The sequence below is a fragment of the Salminus brasiliensis genome, chromosome 3, assembly GCF_030463535.1.
Source record: "Salminus brasiliensis chromosome 3, fSalBra1.hap2, whole genome shotgun sequence".
Lineage (NCBI taxonomy): Eukaryota > Metazoa > Chordata > Actinopteri > Characiformes > Bryconidae > Salminus > Salminus brasiliensis.
Window position 1 is genome coordinate 38137231 of NC_132880.1, and position 22879 is coordinate 38160109.

The following is a 22879-nucleotide window of genomic DNA, read 5'->3' on the forward strand; positions in this document are numbered from 1 at the left end:
CTTGAAGCCCCTGGTGATGGAGGCAAGGATGGAAAAGTGAAGGACGACTTATGGAGCTGGCACTGGAAGTGTAAACAGCTTACGTCACACCCCAGCAGGTTCCGCCACACCATTAAATGGATAATTTATTTCTAATGGTTCTGTTAAACAGCAGCCCAGCAGGGAGACGGCTGCATCATGTAGTATAGAGCTGCTTTTGTGGCCTGCTTCACGAGCCACCAGCTCCCGAGCACCAATTTAGCAGTGACTCAGTTCTCAGCTCAAACGCATTTGGTGGGGGGGCTGAGCTAAGGGCCTGCCGTTAATGTGGCACACCATCTGTAAAAAGCGAATGCACACTGCGTTCACAACGAGTGCCGCAGTCATAATTGCTTGCTTATGTTTGCTTAAAGCTGATCGGTTAGCTCCGGGTGAGTCATAAGTAGTGTGTGCACAAACGGTAGGCCAAGAAACTGAGCGGCTGAATGGGGACGGTGTGCAGTCGAGGCCTGCTAAGTACGGTAAAGTGCCACTCGGCCCCTCGTGGGGCTTACCTCATGCTGAAAAAGACTGATTCTCCGAATAAAAACATCATGACCAATTTCCTCCCCACCGCCGGAGCTCAATAAGCGCAGTGTCTGTCAACCAGGCACGTGCCCACACTGCAGAACATACACACACATGCACCCTCTCACTTAACCTCCCGCGCTCTGTGGTCATTAGGTAGATCAGATGTGTTTATGTGTGTTGGGAAGAGAGAGGGTAAGGTGAGGGGGTGTGTTTATGGACGGATTGTGCCAACAAACCTCTCCTTATACTTGCATAGCTGAGAGCGAGTGAAGCAGGGTTTATGTGGTTTGTAAAGCAGAAACCCTAAGGAGCCAGAGGAACACACTTGAGGATATCTGCGGTGCCCCCGGTGCTTACTCTGTCTCCACCTGAGAGGGGTACTGTCCCTCAGGGCTCTTGTGGGATGTTAGTGGGTTTGGTAGCACGGCGTAGCGGTGTAGCACACACTGCCCAAACATTGGTGAAACCCACCTGTCACTAAATGGAGGTGATGAAAAGAAGGCCTACCTTTTCTTGTGGGGATTGTTTGCTTGTGGTTTGGGGTTTTTTTGGAGTTTGGCTTGCCACCTGAGCTGCCATGCCGGGCTTCAAGATCGCTCTGTCAGTCTTGGCCCAGCTTTTCAGCCGCCTGTTTTGTCTAACTGGCAGTCGGTTGAAGAGAAAGTGGTGTTGCGAAAGCAGAATTACTGTTCCATGCCTGTCTGTCAGGGAACTGTATATGCTTTCAGACGAGGATCTGTGAGAACATTTCAGGTCGTTATGGTGTCTCGCAGATCTGGTGAGAGGACAATTACGAAAAATAGCATCTGAAATCCTTCTTCTCCACACATAGTTGTTTTCAAAGCTGACTCAGTGTAAGAAAAGCATGGAGCTTGTGGTGTCTCAAGGACTGCTTCATTTCCCTCTCTTTTCTAAGAACCATTTTTCTGTTCTGTTTTGAATTTTGCTAGCTGTTACCGTAAATTCTTGTATGCAGGCTTCTTTTCTTTTTTTTTTTTTCTTTTTTTCTGTATCTGTTTTGAATAAACTCGCTGCCGTTTCCCAGATTTTGGCCTTGTTTGGATGGCCTTACCTTTAAATGTTATGAATGGCACTGGTTCCTTAGAAGCTCTCTGCTTCCCCCTGCCCCTTCGTTATAGGCTGGCCATTTGGCCGGCATCCATTATTGTGTGCCTAGGTAGGTTTTAGACCTCAGCTGTGGTCTGTAAACAGAGAGCGTGCGAGGGCGCACGGGTGAACACTTGGCCAGACGGATTGCGTGAGACTATTTAACTGTGTCTGCAGCTCTTTTCAAGAAAAACATTTGATAAACAGATTGCGCTGGCCTGTGGAACAGAAGTAATGTCTGATTTTGATCGCTCCAAGTGTTAAGACGCCTGCTCGACATAGGGTACACTGTTAAAGATGTCTAAATTACCCTTCCCACAAAACCGCAACCCCCAGGAACAGTTAACCCCCCAGCTAATGGCAGCCAAGCATTGAACGACCAAACACTGAGCTGCCACCGCCGCTCTCTCTCCCTCTCTTTTTCTCGTTCTCTCTCTTTCTCTCTCTCTCGTCCATTCTTTCTCTCTCTCTTTGGCCTCCATGCTTTCCCTCCCAGTCTGCCTTGTGATTGTGTTTTTCCTGGAGTGGGAAACGGCTACATATGAGAACTAAGAGGAAGTGTGTGTTTTTTAGCAAGCGCTAACACAGATGCTAGCGCAGACATGACTAATTACAAAGGCTTGCTCGTGGGTTTTGAGCCTCACGTCTTTTACATGGCCGTAAAAAAAAAAAGAAAGGAAAAGGTCGGCAAACCACATAAGTATGTGCTCACCATGGCAGAAAGAGTCACACTCGGCTAAGAGGGGCTCGGCGTGAGAGCAAAGCCGAAAAAGCTTCCTCTTGGAGCCAAACAGCCCCTTCACTCCTCTTCCAGGAATAATAATAATAAAAAATGAAAATGATAAAAGAGGAGAAAGCCGGTTGAACCACAGTGAATTTGGGAAAGCAAACAGGCGCAGAGTGCCCTGTTTGGAGCCCCACTGAGTGGGAAAACATGGCAGGGTTGAGCCTTCTTCCGTCTGGCTTTGCTCTCGCCTCCCTGTCCAGACCAGTGCTGCAGGGGTCTGCAGTTGGACCGGCTTTTTTGCGGGGAGGCATCCAGCCAGGGAGGTGTAGTCCTACATGTGTTTACTCCTTGCCATGTCCTTCAGTCTGGCTGGTTACCTGTACTTTTTTTTGGTTTTGCTAATTTAACACTTTAAACAAAGGAAAGCTATTTAACCCAAATCAGTTACGTTAGCAAACCGCCATTCCTCGCTTTCCCTCCAAAAACACTTGCCCTGCACGTGAATGTGGATTCGCTTAACAGTGAATAACTGTATATGACAAAAAGCAGAAACCTCTGGACGGTGGTCCAAATTTCATCACCAATAATTGCTCATAACAAATAAATACAAGTGCAAGTATCCCTGTGTCTGTTCTAATATCCCACTACAGGACCAACCGAGAAAACTGGTCATGCAGATGGAGAGGCTTCTACTTTCAGGCAGTCACTAGGCTGTTACTACATGATTGATGTGGTATCCCAGGTTGTTGCTATTGTGTTTCCAAGTGGTTGCTGTGGTACTCCAGATAGTTGATATGGTGTTGCCAAGTGGTTGCTAGATGGCTGCTATGGTGTTGCTAGGTGGTTGCAGTGTTTTTCCAGGTGCAGTAGTGTTGTTAATTGGTTATGGTATTGCAGATGGTTACTGCGGTATTGCAGGTGGTTGTTATGGTATCCCAGGTGGTTGCTATAGTATCACAGGTGGTTGTTAAGGTGTTGCCAGGTGAAATTGTTATCACAAGTGGTGGCTTTGGTGTTGCTAATTGGCAGGTGGTTAGTATGGTGTTGCTAAGTGGTTGCTAAGGTGGCTGCTATGGTATTTTGAAGTGGTTGCAATGGCATTGCTAAGGGGTTGCTATGGTATCCCAGATGGTTTTTACGGTGTTACTTATTGGGTACTAGGTGGTTGCTCAGGTGTTGCTTCATGGTTGCTTATTCGTTATAACGTTTTGGTCTCGGACTACAGAAACATGTCCTACAGAAAGATTCAGCAAAAATCTGTAACCGTGTAGCCGATTAAAAAGTTATATAAGCCCACATCACACAATCTGTTGGAATTGAGTTGGAATGGAGTTGATATCTCAAAAACTGTAGGACGGGTTAAACAGCGGAAATCTAGCCAATAAAAAAATAGTGAAATTATTCAGGTTGTTGAAGTAAGAATAAATAAATGCTTAATGACATAAACTAACAAAAAATGTTGTGAAGCTCCACCCCTGTCAGAGAGATGGGCAGCTTATGCCTGTAGTTCTGTATTACTGAACAATGTACATTGCCGTATTACTCTACAATCCAGCTCTTTGACCAGAAGCGTGATCTGTCTCTCCCAGAATGCATCATTCTTTACAGCAATCTGCAGCAGGATTTCCACTGTCAGTTTACACTGTTATTTACAGTGTTTTTCAGAGACCCCTGCTTTCTAAAGAAGTGTAACTGACCTGCATGTCTTGCACCTGCACACAGTCTCACTAGTGTGTGAGTTTTCCCATTTTGGATTCAGAGTTGTGGTTATGAGTGGGAGTGTGAAGCTGTCACTGCTTTGGGGAAGAGGAAGTGAAGCAGATTAGGAATGTGTCTAGGCCAGGCTCCCCAAGATCCAACAACAACACTGAGAACGGCAAACTGAAGTCCGTGCCGTGAACTGTAAAGACCATGGATAGGATGTGTCCACGCTTTCCAAACTGCCTCCCTCAGCGGTGGTTCTGTCCAGCAATCCTTCAGGTGGCGCTCTTTAAGTCATATCATGTGCCGATGTGGACAGCAGGGAGAGTATTTGATCTCTGAGGTACTCATCACTTTCAAACAAAGCAGAGGTCTGCTTGTCCTGGATAGAAGTGGTCTGGAAGTCATCAGGACGAGCGGAAAAGAAGAGGGGTCTAAGGAGATTGGGAACACTTCACCAACTGTATGTGTAGAGTGGGTCAGAGCATCCTCAGAGAGAATGAGAACGAGAGCAGCCCACAGACCAAAGCGATTTCACTTGTTTTTCACATCCTGGATATCTCCACTGTGAAGGGCCCAGTGCTTTATAGCCGTCACCACCCCTCTGCTCCCACCCAGTGGCCTCTCCCATACACCTGATCAGATCTGTGCAAATATATGGCACGATGAGTAACATGAGGATGAAATTATCATTCCTTCCTGGAGCAAATTAAAGCAAACAAGCGCAGCTGTCACAGGGAATGACAGGTTAAACAAACAGGCAGAAGCAAGAGCATGGAGCACAGCCCATGCCTTGGCTTTCCTGCTTCTTCTGGCAGGCTTGAACCTACGTGGGTTCAATTCCATCTACCCACCGACATGTCCAGCAGCCAACCATGCAGGGGGAAGTCCTTGGACTACGTGGTCCTTCTCTTGCAGCTCCATTTGCTCAGTCACAAGCTAGCCATCACCTCTCCGGCCTCTGACGTGTGAACACTGCTTATGCATAGCAGTGTTGTTCGATATTACCCCTTCCTGGCTCCGATTCTGGCTGGAATGGCACTTTGAAAGTCATCCGGTGAAGCCAATCCAAATAGGACAGATGAAGGACTTTTGAAGAAGGAATTTTAAACACTTAAAAACCTCTGGAAGTCATAAGGCCTGCTTCATAGCTAAAGTAGAAGTATGGTATGTTGTGAGAAGAAAACACCAGAGAGCATTAATCTGCAGTGATTTGCTTGCTGCAGCCCCCAGAAGCCCTTGGCACGGCCTTCCTTCACTGACGCTAATGTGTTAATTAGATTTTACCAATAGACTGTCTTGTGTGAGAACTTGTCCTTAAAAGGAGTGAAGGCAAGTGTTACAAAACCTCATCCTGGAATGGCAAGCAGCAGAACATTGATCTCCTTCATCTCCTTAACCATTCTTCTCTTTCTCTTCTCAGCTCAGAAGCTCTAAACCACGAGGTAGAGGACCATGCTGCTGGTGCCTGTGTGTGTGTTGCTGATGCTGGGGGGCCACGCTCTGGGCGGAGGCTATGCCCCTGTACCCCAGATGAAGTACATGCAGCCGATGATGAAGGGGCCGGTTGGACCCCCTTTCAGAGAGGGGAAGGGCCAGTATCTTGGTAAGTGTTGCGTTAGCTAAGGGTAGTTTAACACTTCTAATTCCAAGAGTCTTTATGGAGCTTTACACTCCAATTCCTCACTCTCATAGCTCATAACATACACAGTGCTTTTATAGCAGTTACTGGAGTAGTTCTATTATAGGTCTATTATAGACATGGCTAAAATAGCCTTTTGTTTTTGTTTGACTACAAAATAAAAGTCTTTTTTCTCCTGTCCTTTGAGAAGACCTAAGATGGCATGTGTCCATTGCATCATATGTTTCTCTGTTGGTGTCTGTGCTTCTTTTTAATGCACATATCACAAGGTGAGACATGCCTTCTGAAGCACTCTTTGCTATATATAATACACTAATTACTACACTATATTAATATAAAATCAACAATGTATTTGATTTCAATAAATACAACTGGATTGGACCTTCAGGTTCCAGTGATTATTTGTTTGAAGTGCATAGAAAACATGTACTAGGCTAATATCATTGACTATTATTTTTTGGGCACCATGATTCAGTTTAAGCCTCAGTTTAAGCCAGATCCACCTCCGATCCTTGGTTTTGCTGTAGCAGAGCACCCTCTGACATCCTCTGGGCACCATGAACAGACATGATTTTTTCTGCCACCTGCCGCAATGAGGTGCTCTTCATGTGTGTCCTTATTACGGTGAACAAAGCAAAACAAAAAGGAGCTTAAAATAAACTGGTAAGAATGGTGATGTTACCAGTTAGCCAGTTAGCCAGTTAAAATAAAGCTCTTTTTTGTTTTGTTTACTGAAATGAACAGTGCTTAGTGTAGTTTTTCGAAAAAGATCAGCAGGCAGCAAGGTGGAATGGAAGGTTAGGGAAAGACTTAATTTAGCTTAGCTTACACGTTACACACACACACACACACATATATATATATATATATATATATATATATATATATATATATATATATATATATAGGTCAATCAGACTATTAAACACACTATAAACCTATCTCTACTAATACAGCGATTTTACTAGTGTTTACTAGTGTTAATTAACAGCACATCTTAACTAAGTTGTGGGGCTGTATTATTTTTATAAACACAAACATTGGAACGGATTGGTTTTGGCCGACAGTCAGCATCAAAGTACTTGTTTTGGATCGGGGGGCAAAAAACTTGATTGGGTCATTACTATTAAATATGCTATTGACATTATAGATATTACAATTTCAAAATATTTTATATCACACATTACCACACTGTAAACTACCTAAGAGGTACCTATAATATAAGCAAAAGACCCAATTTAGGTGGTGTGCTCGAAGTATCTCCAAATCCTCTGTCAACAACTGAATGCCACATAGGCAGTTCAGCATTTAGATGACTGTGTCAGACTTGGGCACAGGACCCAATCTCTGCCGCTCCAGCCTGAGCAATAGTTTCTTCAGGCAGTTGAGGGGTCAGGGAGAAGAGCCAAAAGTGTGTCAGACTGAGAAAGTAGCAAGGATGAACAATGAGAGGAACGGTTTGTCGTTTAGTGTCTCCGCTCCCCTTGTTGATTTATGAGGAGCATTGTGAACGTGTCAGACGAGGAGAGAGAAGAAGAGAGAGGGCCAGAGAGGGATGAGGTGGGTTAAGGTTGAATCCCTTTGGAGCTGTACATCACAGCCACATATACTCCAATTCCAGGCCTGCCAGGGAGGGAATCAAAGGGGAGTAGAGGGGGGACATGAAACTGTGTCAGAAACTGTTAAGGGAGGTCGAGGCAGCCGGAGGGTGATGGGGAAGCTAGGACAGGCGTTAGGATGAGAACACGTCTTTCTAATCTGCTGAATCTAGGGAGTCCTTGTTTCACAGATAGAGGGTGAGCTTTAGCAGCTTGAGAGGAGAATGAAGCATCACTGTTTATGGTCCTTCATTCTTAAACGCCATTCAGGTTTTAAGACCTTTGATTACATTACCTGCTGTCTTAAAGCTGAATAAAATGAGAATTGGTATTTTCTTGCTTCTGGGCTCAGGAAGTGTAATTCACGCTTCGAGACACCCCTCACGAAGGACATACTAACGCACATTTCTGGACAAGCTGAGAGATACAGAACCATCACTGAAACTGAAAGAAGCCTGTGGACAGATAGAGTAGTGTATGATTACAGAATTCTAGACAAATATGACTCAAATTACACAGCATTACACAGTTCTCAAGGCCCACGATAAAGACACTGTTCTCTATATTACACGTCAGCGAACCATTACCATGATCCCAGAAGCTGTTTTTGTAAAAAAAAAAAAAAAAGGAAAAATGCTAAAAAATGTTGCCTTATGATGTCTAGTGGTATACACCCGTCTGTTCCAGATCAGACCAGTAACTTAGAACTGTATTAGCACATTGTAACTTCTTGTCCCCTCCCATACCAAATCACTACATGAAAAAAATGAGAAAATACAGTCTTCAGACCTAGTATGAGGTGTGAACCTTAATACTGAATGTTGATCAAAGTTAGTGCACTTTTAGATTTGTGCATCTTATTTTTGTATTGCGCTAAATAGGCGAGAGTGGTGTGTTTTACTTTGTAGAAATTTGAATATTCTAGCATTTTGAAAAATGTTTTACAAATATGAATAGTGTCATTTAAATAGGAATGCCCCGCCCACTGATCTGACCTACTGGACTGGGGCCGGAGTTAATCTAGACATATTTGAATTGCAGCAAAAACTTTGCTTGCTGGTACAGAAAATGAAATGTGTCCAGAAGATTTGTTCCTCCTCAGGTCACATTTCACTGCATCAGACAGATTCTTGCAAATGTTATTTCACATCCATAGTCCAAAAAAATTTAAAATATCAACATCAGTGTACTGCTACTACCATTTTTTTTCTTTGCTTGTCAAAATGTTCCCCTTTTTCTCCCAAGTTGGTACTGCCAATTAACCCACCCATTCTTAGCTCCCCCTAGCACTAGCAATGCTCACAACATTAGGAGTGTAAGGACTTCTTCTATCCTCTGATACGTCCAAACCAGCCACTGCCTCTTTTCATACAGCCACTGATGTGACATCACTGGGCAGATGACACTTGGAGAAAAGCACCCAATTGTCCCCAACACACACTAACAGATGCCTGTGCCAGACAACACTGCTTTAGAAGCAATGAGCGCCATCTACCCACCCGGCCGGCCCCTGATGGCAAAGCGACATGACTCAGGATTCGAACTCTCGACCTCCGTGGCCATTGTGGTATTATATTAGACTGCTGGGACACTCAAAAGCAGTAAATGAATTGTGCAATTTTCATGTTGCAAAAAAGTGCAACCCAATTAAATAATAATTCGGTATCAAGGATAAGTGAGTTCAGTCAACCACTAGCCTTGATTTGAGCCAGCCCTGTCCGATCAAAGTCAAAGTGAACTTGGCAGCACATAAATCTGTCCAGTCAGGCACATGTTGCAGTAGACAAGGGAGATTCCTGGAGACCTCATTAAAAAGGCTGTGGATGGCTATCAGACTGGTAAAGGTTACAAGCTTTAGCTTTTTCTGTCTCTAGGGCTCCACCGGACTGTAATCAGTTATACTGTCCAAATAGAGAATGTTTGAAACAGTAACCAATCTTTCCAGCAGTCAAGGCCTTCAAGAACAAGGTGTAAATTCACCAAGGAAGTAACAAAGAACCCAGGAAGAACCGCAGGCCTCTCTTGCCTCAGCTAGGATCAGTGTTCAGGATCAGAAAAGAAAAACATTGGGCAAAAATGAGATCCATGGCAGAGCAGTACAGCAGAAACCAATGCTAACCAATAAAAATATAAATTCTTGTCAAGTTCACCAAATACAAAGTATACAAAGTATCTTTGACAATGTTAAAATTTTTGCCGTGAACCTTTAGTCAGATATGCACAAATGTTTACAGGATATGTACAGATTTTGTAGACCTATATGGTCAGCTGTCCATGAGCGGAAGCTGAAGTGCAGTTATGGTTATGTAACAAGCCATCCAAAGCACACAGCAAATTAACCTTGCAAATGTCTTAACCGTAACACACATGCTCATGTTCACAGTTCATGTAAATGTCACTGAGCAGATATTGAGCTGTTATTTAATATACTATAAAGCTGTCATTTAAAAGGAGATGTTTTAGTGCCACACTAGACATATAGAATACAACTGAACTGATCTAATTGTGTCATTTTGCAGTGACTTGCATTCTAGCATATCTTGTACTTGAGGTGCATGTCGTGGCTGTATCATATACAAAAAACAAATATTAAATCAGTCTGATATCAAACAATATTCCAAGTTCATGTAAAAAATGCATGTAAATTTTACCAAAATTCCAAAACACTGAAGCTCAGAGTGGAGGCACATTTTCCCATAGACGTTCTCCTATGAGTTTCTGATTACAGACAGTGTAATGCTGCCTGTAGCTGTTTGTGCTGATGGCCATTCAGGTTTTGGCAACTGCTGATAAAGCCTTGATTGGCGTAGTTACACGAGATGCACTCATCTCAGCATCTGGTAGCTGTTACCTGTGTAGTTGGTGACTGTGTGTGTGTGTGTGTGTGTGTGTGTGTGTGTGTGTGTGTGTGTGTATGTGTGTGTTTCAGAATGGAAGCAACGATCCACTGCTTTTTCCCCACTGTGTGCTTATTCTGTAATGTATTATGAGATTTATAGACAGGGAGGCTGTAAAATCTGACTGAATGTGTGGATTCTTGAGAAGCAGACAAGTAAAATATGACAGTCAGGTTCCCTTGTGAATAATTCTGGACCCCTGCAGTCTTTTCTGACCTCTACTGCCTTGGTTTTATGAAACTTTTTATCTCATTTATAGAATTCCTCTGCCAGCTCAGGTAGAAGACATGAAGTCAAAGTAGATGGTCCCTATTTCTGTCTTATCTCGTGTTTTGATTTTCCGCTGCTGGGTTTGACACCAGTGTCGGCCATATAAACACAGTGACTATCGGTATTAATAAGACTGTTTGCAGCCCTCCTCTGCATTTATTTAAGACTTTTAACATCCACAAGCAACAGTTGGTAAATCTGTAACACATCTATGATAACCCCTTGCACTTAGACTCTGCCATAATGGTAACTAATACCAACTTTCAAAGATTTGCATAGATGATCAGTCATATTGCCACTTTAGTAATGCAGAGCTTTCAGTGACCTGAGCTTGTCTATACGGCTGGGCTGCGACCTACTGTAGAGCAATGCAGCTACTACCACCTAGTGGCTGTTCAAAAGAACTACTGGCTGTGTGGGTCTAGGCTAATTATGGTGAACTGCTCTTTCTAAAAGGTCAACCACAGTTATGAATTATGTAGTTATGACATTATTATTGTGTATTAAAAAAAACATAAACATTTTGTTGAATATAGGGGATATTCTGCACAAAGATTTTAGGCTCATTAGAACTGGAATGAGCAAGTATGTATTTACTCAGTAAAACACTAATATTAGAAGAAATACCAATAACATTCAAATGGAAGTAGTGGTTTTACATCACTGTGCTCATTAAAACATCTCCAAAGCTCTTCTCATGAGAGTCTAGTATTTATACTAGTTTTCATCCAGCACCTGGTTTGGTAAATCAGTGCTTAGAGATGTTGAATCAGGTGAGAAACCTTTGTTCTTCAAACTAGCTCACAAGATATCAGCTGCATTCTTTAAAATAAGAAGGAGTCTGTATTTGTGGAAACATAAAGAGGTACCTAGGACTCATCCCTAGGACTCATTGTAGGTAACACTCCTGTTCTCCACAAAGCAGACTGTGGTTCAGTTCCATGCCTGGACATGCACACAATGCAATGCCAATAAGAGTCATTGAGTAAAACCTCTGTAACTAGATTAAATAGTCAGATAAAAGTGCTGGATAGTTACAATAACCAGCATTCAACTGACTATTGTAAAAAATCTCATTTATTCAAATGAATTAAGATATGACAAAGCGTTCTTTGAGAGATAAAGTGGAAGAACCACTTTTGTGTAAAGTGTGAAGAGCCTTTTAAAGGTCTAAGTAACCCCCACTTGATGTAAAGGCTCTTCACATTTACATACACTATATGGACAAAAATATTGGGACACCTGCTCGTTCATTTTCTTCCTCAATCAAGGGGATTAAAATGAGTTCATCCTGCTTTTGCTGCAGTTACTGTCTCTACTGTTTAAGGAAGGCTTTCTGCTAGATTTAGGAACATTGCTGTAAGGAGCAGGAAGAGTGTTAGTAAGGTCAGAATGTTGGATGATCACCACCCCACCTCATCCCAACTCCCCTAATTTCTCCCCAAAAGTTATGGATGGATGAAACACCATCATTACAGAGAACACAGTTCCACTGCTCCACAGCTTATACCCCTCTAGGCCATGACTGGCGTTAGGCATGGTTCCAACAGGTTCATGTTTATTTGCTCCAGAGAGTCCTATTCTATTGAGAATGCTTCTCCACAGGGACTAGAAAAGCTGTGTGTGTGCATTTGCACATCTGTGTCAGCATTTAGTGAAACTTAAAGTATATTAGTGCATTTATTAAAAGGGGTGTCCACAAACATACGGACATATAGTGTTCTTCACTGAACCAAAAGTGGTTCCTCTACGGCATTGCTAAAATTACCAGAGCGTAGGATTTGTCAAAGAAATCAAGACACTTTGATGGAACATTTGAACTTGTAACAAAATATCAGATCATTGGACCTTTCATACTGCATAGGGCAGTTCCCCAAATACAGCATATTTTTTCTGTAGTTGTTACACCAATGTTACCACCTAAAAGTGTAACCCGTTACAACATTAAAACAAGTTTGAAGATATCAACACATTGAACAAGTTGTTTGTGGCCGAATAAAACCTATATATTTTAATTTGAAGGATAATCTGAGAATATTTCAGGTTTAGTTGTTGTCAGTGTTCCCTTAGAACACAGTACTATGTAGTCACTGAACTTCAGACAGAAAGTATAATGAACAACAAACCACTTCTATAAATGTCTTTTGTACCACCAAGTGTAAACATCAGCAAATATTAATCATTTCAGTTTCCAGATTTGTTGCAGTGTACAGTTAGACCACAAGGGGGCATCTGACACAGTCACAATAATCACAGTACTGGTTTTGTCTGGATGTTAAACTGTAAACTGGTCTGAAGTTCATGAAGAAATGTGCAGCACTCGCTCTATGCCATAGATAAACTTTTTTTATTTAATAAAGAGCTTGAGATGTCTGCCCATGCTTAAAGGCCTTCATCAGATGTCAGATGAAGACTTATTTTTGGTTTCACAAATAGCTGATTGATGTATCTTTTCCCTTGTTTTGGTACTGCTAAAAAAGCTGACAGTAAAGAAAAGATTTGCTAATAATTTGTTTGTTCTCCCATAGTCTGAGTCTCCCATAGTTTTTCTCCTAGTCTGTTACTGGTAGTAACCAGCCCGTTTTTAGCTCCCCCTGGCACTAGAAGGGCAAGGACTTCTCCTCTGATACATTCAAAGCCAGCCACCGACACTTTTAGAACTGCCACCAATGGGGCATTGCTAGGCAGCCGGCATGCTTGGAAGGAAAGGCCTCTTCCCCAGCTCCACCACACCAGTTAACAGACACCTGTGCTAAACAACATCACTTTAAGAGTGATAAGGGTAGGGACCACCATCTACCCACCTAGAGAGAGCACGACCAGTTATGCTCTCTCTGACTCCGGACACTGATGGCAAAGCGGCATGGCTCGGGATTAGAAGTCTTGACCCCCGGGCCCTAGTGATAGCGCATTAGACTGCTGAGCCAAGAAGAGCCATTTCTGTAAAAAAAAAAAAAAATGTAAGCTTAGGAACATGCATGTTTTTAAAAACATCACACTCACAGCTTGTAAAGTGTTTCTTTATGCAACCAAAACTGGTTTCTCTATGAAATCATTTAAAGAAACCCTTGAGGCAGCTTTAATGTTTCTGTACTAGGCATGTCCTACATTACAGTAGTTGGTGATTGTGAAATTTATCTAAAGTCCACAAAGCATGTTTAGATAAATGATATGCAAAGTTGTTCAACATTTACAAGGCATAATCCACTATATGCAAAATGCTACTTTAAGTTGCACCTATTGTTGATAAAGATGTACAAATGCACACACATTTTAGTCCGTGTAGAGAAGTACTGTCAATAAAACAGGGCTCTCTGGAGCAGACAAACATGAACATATTGGCAGCATGCCTAATGCCAGCTGTGGGCTAGAGGGATATAAAGCCCCCCAGCATTGAGCCGAGGAGCGGTGGAGCTGTGTTCTCTGGATTTATGGTGCTCCATTCAATACTTTTGGGATGAGTTGGGAATGAGGTGGGATGGTGACCACTCAGCTGCATAAAATTACTAATGCTCTTGTCACTGCAATCAGTGCAATCAAATCCTCACAACAATTCTCCAATTGTTTTTTTTTTACCCTTGAAAAAAAACATTGAATGAGCAGATGTCGCAATACTTTTGTCCACAGAATGTATTTGGTGAACATTTGGTAAGTTATAAAATGTACTTTCAGATAATTTCACATAAATTTGCTGAAATGATCAGTGGAGTCATTTATACAGCATGTCAGCTAGTAAAATTAACTGGTTATAAGCTAAAGTAATTGTTTCTGACTGCCTAGATTCAGTAGCCCTTGATCACCTTCAGACATTCTTTGTAAAAGTCACGACTATCCCTACTGGCATTCCACAGAGGTCGAGCGTTGCTGAGGAACATTCATCTTCTCTTTGTCTTTTGTTCATGCCTTATTCTTTGTCCCATGAGGCCTTCTTGGCCTCTTTGCATACATTTGAGGTTTTGGGGGATTTCTTTTCTCTTAAACATGCCCAGTACGTTTTTTTAACAGGTACTTGAACTTTACTTGATTAGTAACACTTTTTTTAGATATATTTTAACCTCTTACTCTGTTAACTTTACATTAGAATCCTCCAAATCTTAATAGTTTTGGCAAAAAGTTTGGACCGGAAATGCATGCTCACTTACCTTTATATTATATCAAATTGTAGGTTACACAAGTTCATTTACTTAATTTTAAATGAACATTATACCATCATAAGTACATAAACCTCTTAACACCCCAAAGCAAATTCCACACTAAGGTGTATTTGTCAGTAACTACAGCGACTTCTGTACAAATTGGTGGAGCTATTCTCTGGTATTAGAATAGACTTTTAGAATAGGCCATATACGTTTTAAGGGGTTGACTCACAGCTTACATTTTTGCATGTTGTAATGATTGAGATTTGAGATTGAGATTTGAGATTTGAGAGATTGGACATTATGAATTCCTTATTCAAAAATGCAGTCCACAAACCAAATGTGTGAACAAAAAAGACAAACCTTAAATAAAAAGGCAAACGGTCTGGGAAAAGCTGAACAAATATAGGCAAGATTCAGTAGATGTTCAGAAACTGCGGAAAAGTAGCAAGGGACTGTACAAAACGTATGAAGTCTATGATGAGTCAGTAGAAGCCTGTGATGCCTAGCTTGGGTGTGAGGCAAGTGAATAGAATCACTTATGACAAAGTAACACCATAGTATTTATACTCTAGCTGACCGTTTCTGTGCTTCTTGCATTCCATATATAGCTATAACTATAGATGTAGTGTGGTATATAGATATAGCTCACTAATGTGGACTTAGTTTAGTTTTATGTGACTGAAAGCAGACCCTCTCTAGCATATCAACAGTCTAAAGAATATAGTTAAAAGAAGCTCTTTTCTAAGATGCAACTGATGCCAGCAAGGACGGTATCTCAATTCTTGCTAAAATCACTCATATACAATCATATTCTTTTTCAGATTATCCACCTGTGATGAAGGTGAAAGGGGAGCCAGGCCCTCAAGGGAAGCCAGGTCCTAGAGGCCCAGCTGGGCCCCCAGGTTTACCAGGGAAACCAGGTTTAGGGAAACCAGGACTAAATGGTCAGCCAGGGCCCCATGGACCAGCTGGGCTGCCAGGAATTGGAAAACCAGGACTACCAGGTCTGCCAGGAAAAGTTGGGCCCAAAGGTCCGCAAGGAATCAATGGTGAGATTGGACTTACAGGTGAGCCTGGACCACGGGGATTACCAGGACAACCAGGATCACCTGGACCTGCAGGTCTTTCATTGAATGGCAAGCCAGGGCTCCCTGGAGTTCGAGGTCCACCAGGATCTAGGGGTGAACCAGGGCCAAAAGGTGGTCGTGGTATGCCTGGTGAACAGGGACTCAGAGGGGAAAATGGCAACGGTAAGCCAGGTCCAACAGGTCTCAGGGGCCCGACTGGCATCCCAGGAGCTCCTGGGACTCCGGGTAACCCAGGTGTGGGCAAGCCTGGGATTGACGGGATACCTGGATCTGCTGGACCAAAAGGAGACCAAGGACTTCCAGGCAATCAAGGTCTTCCTGGAGAGGCCGGGCCTCCAGGACTGCAAGGGCCATCTGGGCCAGCTGGTGTGGGAAAGCCTGGAATTGATGGTGTTCCTGGAAGGCCAGGTCCACTAGGACCAAAAGGTGAACCAGGCCTCAGGGGTACTCCTGGGTTTCCTGGGGCTCCTGGCTATGGTAAACCTGGTCTTATAGGGCAGAAAGGAGACAGAGGTCCTTCTGGATTACCAGGTGCTCCAGGTAATAAAGGTGAACCTGGGATGGAAGGTCTTCCAGGTGATATTGGGGTAAATGGGCAGCCAGGGCCTCCAGGTCTGCAAGGTCCAATGGGTCTTCCAGGAAAACATGGTATACCTGGTCTGAAGGGAGATTTGGGTCCCCAAGGGCCTCCAGGCTTGCCAGGGCTAAGAGGAGATCAGGGTCCCAGTGGGTTGCCTGGTAAGCCTGGTCTCCCAGGAGATAAAGGGTTTCCTGGGCCAAGTGGAGCCATTGGAAAACCAGGTCCTAAAGGTGAAGGAGGTCACATTGGTTTGCCTGGTAATCCAGGCCTGACTGGGGTACCAGGTCCCAAAGGAGAAAATGGTTTTGTGGGGCCCCCAGGCCCACGTGGCATATCTGGGATTCCAGGTCTACCTGGACCAACAGGCCATATGGGACCACAGGGCATTCCTGGCTTGAAAGGAGAGCAAGGCCCACCAGGACCACCAGGAAATGGAAAGAATGGAGAGCAGGGATTAATTGGTCCACAGGGACCACCAGGTAAACCAGGATCTCCTGGAATGAATGGTATCCAAGGCCCTCCAGGTCCTCCTGGCCCCCCTGGCCCTCCTGGCCCTTCTAACGGAGATACAACAGTGGCAGGGCTTCAAGGGCCTGATATCGGTGGAGAAACCATAACAAATCCAGGTGCTGGAAAACCACAATTTGGTGTTGGTGAACTTTCTGCTACAATGGCTCCAGCTTTTACTGCCATCCTCACCACACCTTTCCCACCTTCTGGTATGCCCATCAAATTTGACAGGACTCTGTACAATGGACAGAACGCTTACAACCCTGCCACTGGCATCTTCACAAGCCCACTGCCTGGAATCTACTACTTTGCTTATCATGTTCATGTAAAGGGAACCAGCCTGTGGGTGGCACTGTACAAAAACAATGTGCCTGCCACATACACCTATGATGAATACAAGAAGGGTTACATGGACCAGGCGTCGGGCAGTGCCGTGTTGGAGCTGAAAGAGAACGACCAAGTTTGGGTGCAGATGCCATCTGACCAAGCAAATGGGCTTTACTCCACCGAGTACATCCATTCATCCTTCTCAGGGTTCCTTCTGTGCCCTACATAACAGTTTATATTATCCATCGGTTCTTAATTCAGTGCTCTGCGGTCACTCAAGTAACACCTGTAACAGCAATAACAGGAAAGACTGAACACCAGACAAGCCTAGATAAAAGCAGGAGATGGAAACTTTATGCTGGGTCCATGTTTTAGCCTTTTCAAATGTCTGATTTGATTATTGTTTTCCTTTACGTGTTTTTGGTATCTTCAGCCTATATTATAATGTTATTATAACTGTTATATTATTATTATTGTTGTTGTTGTTTTTGTTGTTGCTGTTGTTGTTATTGTAAGTGATGTTGTTGTTTATCGGAATCAGACGATGTGTAAGTAACAGTTTTACCCATGTGACTGCACACTTTGCCAAATGTTCTGACTCCCATTGAACTCCATCTCTTTGACTCTGGGGTTGTGTGTTCCCCTGGCTGCAGTCACATTCAGTTCGAACTCTTCTTTCCTCTAATTTCTTCTCACATTGGCTTTTGGTTCACTTCTGTATTTTACAGTAAAAATGCTGAGTTAGTAATGAGTTAGTAATCAAATCCACAATGTTTCCCTCTTTACTACCCTATTGATTTTAAGTTTACCCTAGGGAGTAAAGTCATAACTCTAGGCCAAAAGTCATAAAATATGTTTTGTTTACTATGTATTACAGCTACAATTTGTTGCTAACGTGCCTAAATCAGTGACATCTATGTGAAGAGTATTGTTCTGATCCTTGATGCGGAAGGCTTTAGAGTTTCAGTCTGAAACATTACATAATAATACACAAGTATTATTCCCCCTTTTTGCTAGCGTATATATTTAGGAACATGTTTAGCAAATAATGGAGTGCTAATGGATTAAGAGTGGTGATTTGAATAACTCCTTACCTTACTTTTCTTAACTTACCTATGCAAACCAGCCTTTGGTCCAGTTTTTGTCAGCATACAGTACAGTATGTTCAATGGCCATTACACCATATCTGACATTACCACACTTATGAATATTGTACTTTATAAGGTTTACTCATATTACATGGCGGACATCCGTGCCTGAATGTTTTTAATGTATCCTGTACGCATTTAACTATCTAAGATTCTTGAACATTCAAATTACTACAAGTTGAATATCAACAGGCTTTTTTTCCAGAACCTTAACGAATGATGCTTGAAGACGTGGCCTGTGTTATGTGAACCGTGCCATGTGCCTTATTGAACATTTGATCCATTCATTCCTTGGGATTGTGCACAGCATCCCAATTTATTATTCAGATGTTCCGTTCATTGCTTTCATTGCTCGCACAAAGATGACTTGATCATGAATTTTGCAGGCAGATATTGAATGATTAGTTCATGATAATGAACAGATTAAATAAATGCACTGGATCTGTCTACCAAAAATGTCTAATTTCAGCTCATCCCTATTTGGCATTATTCATAGATTCTGACATAGTGGCTTCAAATGGCAAAAACTGCTCTTGCATGTTGTGTCTTTTTATACCAGGCAGTTAACCCATCTGTGTTTAAACATTGTGCTAGTCATTTCTGATCACTGTATCAGACTATGATATTTTCTCTATAAACATAGGACAGGTGTATGACTTGGGAATATGATGCCCATTAGCAAAATGACGCATTGACTGGTTCACAGTGAATGGCCATCAATTCCTCTTGACTGAAAAGCTTTCAAGGCACAACAAACTCTCAAACAAGAATATGGCATTTGATTGGCTGTGAAATTGGCCTGCTGTTAAATATAACGTAGACTATTGAGTTTGAACCTCTATTGCAAAAATTAAGTCAAAGGGTTGCTGTTGTTTCACCTGCTGGTGCTACCTTAACATGAAGCGTAATTTTACCACTGTTCTTCTAGGATGGGAAAATGATTCATATAAATGTTCATCTTTTGAATAATACCATAATGTAAAGAGTAACGCTGGGAAAGCGTGAACAGCTTGTGTGACTTTAGATTACAGATTAACTGGTTACAGACTAACTGGTCATTACAAACTTCCTGGCAAAGTGTGGACCATGAAATAGCTGAAAGATTCACAAGCCGTCCAGCTGTAGTGAAATTTGACAGTGATTGGTAATCCTGTACTCACTTATCCACTCACTTGACCTCGTATCCAGTGTAGTCAGTCAGCGTTCTCTGTTGCCTTTCCTTGTTCCTAAAACACTTACCCCCCAGGATGTTACTACTTTTGTGACAAACTGATCATTTCACTTATTGTATCATGAAACCAGTTCCGTTTAATTTTCCACGGAGGGCTTTGGTGTTTAACATTTGAAAAGCTCTGATGTCAGTTTAAGCCGTGGCTTTAGTTTCAGCATATAATTGTTTGAGTGAAATCAATGGATTTTTTTCCAGGTAGACTTGTTGTACTGTTTCCTCTCAGAACTGATAGACTTGGTTTTCCTTTCATTTTCAAACAAAGAAGATTCTTGCTTTGGTTTGTAAGGGATATTTGTTTGTTTGTTATGGACAAGATAAACGCAAACAGCCAGTCCCATTTGCACATGAACGGAATGAAGGTGTATTTATACATATGTGATCAATCAGCAAGAATGTCTGCCTACCGAAGCACCCATTGACGTAAAGAACAAATAAAAATATATAACAGCATTGACAAGTTAAGAGTATTGTAGTTAGCATACTACCGTCCTTAAAGGAATATTTTGTCTGCCTTTACTTCTTCTATTTTTTTAATGTACTACGTATCGGATTATAGGATTTTTTTCTCCTTTTTTGTCGTTGTTGATGTATACATGGCTATTGCATTCACGCTGTGCAATAGACTTTGGGTATTAAATGCACTCTTTTGACTGAAAATGTTTTGTCAGCTTATACAAAATCTGCAGTACTTGATAGTATTGATACAAAATCAATAAAGATTTTCTTGTACAAACATATGGACGTGTTTCTGACTCTGACTGCAGTGTTCTATGGTCTTTGGCAGCATTTTCACCCTACCTTTAGCTGCTACTTTCACTGTGAACATGTTCCCCTGTTTGCTTTCTCTCAAGATACCATTATCTTTACATTTGCCTACCAAAACGTGCGGGCACAAACCATTGGAGGGGTCATATAGCAAGATAAATTATACATATCACAATTCTTCAGAGTTCAGAAGTTTCATAAGTAGGACCTGACAAAAAAGCACCAGTACTGAAAGCCACATGAGGGTAATGATTCCACACAGCGCCCTGCACTAAATCCAAAGCAGACAGGACAGGTTCTCCTTTGCAAGTAAACTTTCAAAAGTTATAATATATTTAATAAATGCTTTAATATGTATCATTTTAGTATTGTATAGACTATTTAAATGCTTTTTTCAAATCGTTTTTTTCTATTTGACACTTTTGCTAAATGTTTCAAAATGTGTTGATGTGTTATTTGTAATATACTAAATGAAGTAGTATTTGCAACATACTAAAAAGTATAGAACAGTATAGTAAAATACATTTGCTATGCACTACGAAGTATCCCTCTAAGTGTGATATTTTGGTAAGACAGGACCTAGAAGTATATTTGTATGTAATGTCTATTTTTAGTTTGTTTCTAATACTAGGGATTTAATTTCCCTAAATTTATGTGCAATATGAATTTAAATAGCTGTAGTATGTTTAGAGTCTACCTAAGTATGTTTACAATAGTAAAGTACACAGTTAAGTCCACTTAACACAAAGGCTTTTAAGCTAATTTTCTACAATTAAAGTAGAATAATAGAAACGTGTCATTTTAGCCCTCTTTTAGAGCATTGATCATTCGTGAGGCTACAAGTTCACTTTAGTGCCCTGTAGCATAATAAAGTCTACCTCTTCATCAGTGTAAGTTACTTCATCACGGGTACCCCACGCTTGGATGCTGTCTTTGGGATCAAACCATCGTCCTTCCAGTCCCAAGCCGGCTTCACTAAGAACATTATTTTCACCCTTTAGGCCACGTCTGCCCCGTGTTGTTCTGATACATAGCAAAGTAGGTGAGCACTGACTACTGCTAACAGGACTGTTAAGTCTAGCTACTCAGCACTCCCGATCAGAAATCAATATCACTGAAATGACATGTCCAATTAAGATGAAGATTTCTTCAGAAAAAGATATCATCCTTCCTGCTTTTAGGATTGCCATCCTGACCTTGTGTCTGAGTGAAGGCAGTGAACAGGCCACGTGACATCTGAACTATTCTACATATTGAACATAATGAACATCCTTCATTCAACATATTGTCTTGTAACTGCGTGGTTCACGGTTTCCAGTCACTTGAATGACTCATGTGGGCCTGGGGTGGGGAGGCTCCCACTGCCTGCCTCTCTGCTATCTCCTATTGTATTTGTAACACGTATTTATCCAGACACCTAGTGCGTAAAACCTTATCAAATGATCACTCAAGTTGAGAGAAGGCAAGGTCCTAGAGAACGAATTCCGTCAGGACAGTTCAGGAGATAATTATAACTCCCATTCGCGGTCACTGTCACACTCCTCCCCGCTGAGACATCACCAGACTGTCAACGGGCGTTTTGCGTAAACTTGACGTCACGTCGCCTCCGGGTAGCCCCTCCCCATCACTTTTCTGCCGAGGAGCTGGTGACGATTCAGTTCTATTCAGTTTTAGCCAACCGAGTCAAAGAGTCAAGCATATGATTCAAAGATTCGCAAGCCAAGTCAACTTTATTCTCGGATCGATAGACATAAATAAAAGGAGTATGAATATATATCTATAATAAATTAATAAATTAATATAACGAGATATAGGTTATATCTCTATAAAATAAATAATCTCATAAATATGAATAAATATACATAAAGAGTAAGACAGAGAAACTGATTGGATAAATACAATGACTATGCATATACACTGATTTAGCCCTAATATTAACACCACAGACAGGTACAGTGAAAAACATTGTTTCTCGTCATCTACACTGACATGTGTCAAAGGGTGGGATATAATATGCAGAGAACAGCAGGGAAAAGGTCTAGCTTAAGGATCTGAGACACTTTGACAAGGGCCAAACCACGAGGGCTAGACGACTGGGTCAAGCCATCTCCAAAACACTAGGGAGGTCTTGCAGGGTTTTGGGAGTATGCAGTGGTCAGTGCCTTCTAACAGTGGTCCAAGAAATGATCCACCTGTGAACCAACAACAGGGTCATGGGCACCTAAGGCTCATTGATGCGACCCATGGAGGCCCCACCTCACAGCCACAGTCTATGAAGTCTAGCGAAGTCTATGCCCCAAATGGTCAGGTCTGTTGTGGCGGCACAGAGGGGAACCTGCTTGATGTTATGACTGCTTGGTGAATATCTGTTAACTATAACAAAATACAGGTCACTAGAAAGAGACAGAAAGACAGACAGAAAGACAAACAGAAAGACAAACAGATAGATAGATAGATAGATAGATACGCAAAATAAATAGGCCATGTAGATAGATGAATAAATGTAAATTCAAAGATGGCTGTTCTTACCAAATAAGTATTTTATTGAGTTAGATGCTAGAAGAGACGCTAGATTCATTTGGCGACTGTGAGTCGGTTCA

General features: G+C 42.0%; 1 protein-coding gene across 1 annotated transcript in view; it reads left to right on the forward strand.

The window, feature by feature from the left end:
- Window positions 1–20249, forward strand: part of col8a2 (collagen, type VIII, alpha 2) — a 59834-nt gene extending 39585 nt beyond the window's left edge. The window contains exons 2-3 of the mRNA XM_072676049.1: window positions 5508–5690; window positions 15452–20249. Of these exons, the coding sequence (XP_072532150.1) occupies window positions 5540–5690; window positions 15452–17364 (2064 nt within the window). The 5' untranslated portion in view covers window positions 5508–5539 and the 3' untranslated portion in view covers window positions 17365–20249. The remainder of the gene's footprint in view (window positions 1–5507; window positions 5691–15451) is intronic.
- The last annotated feature ends 2630 nt before the right edge of the window (window positions 20250–22879 follow it).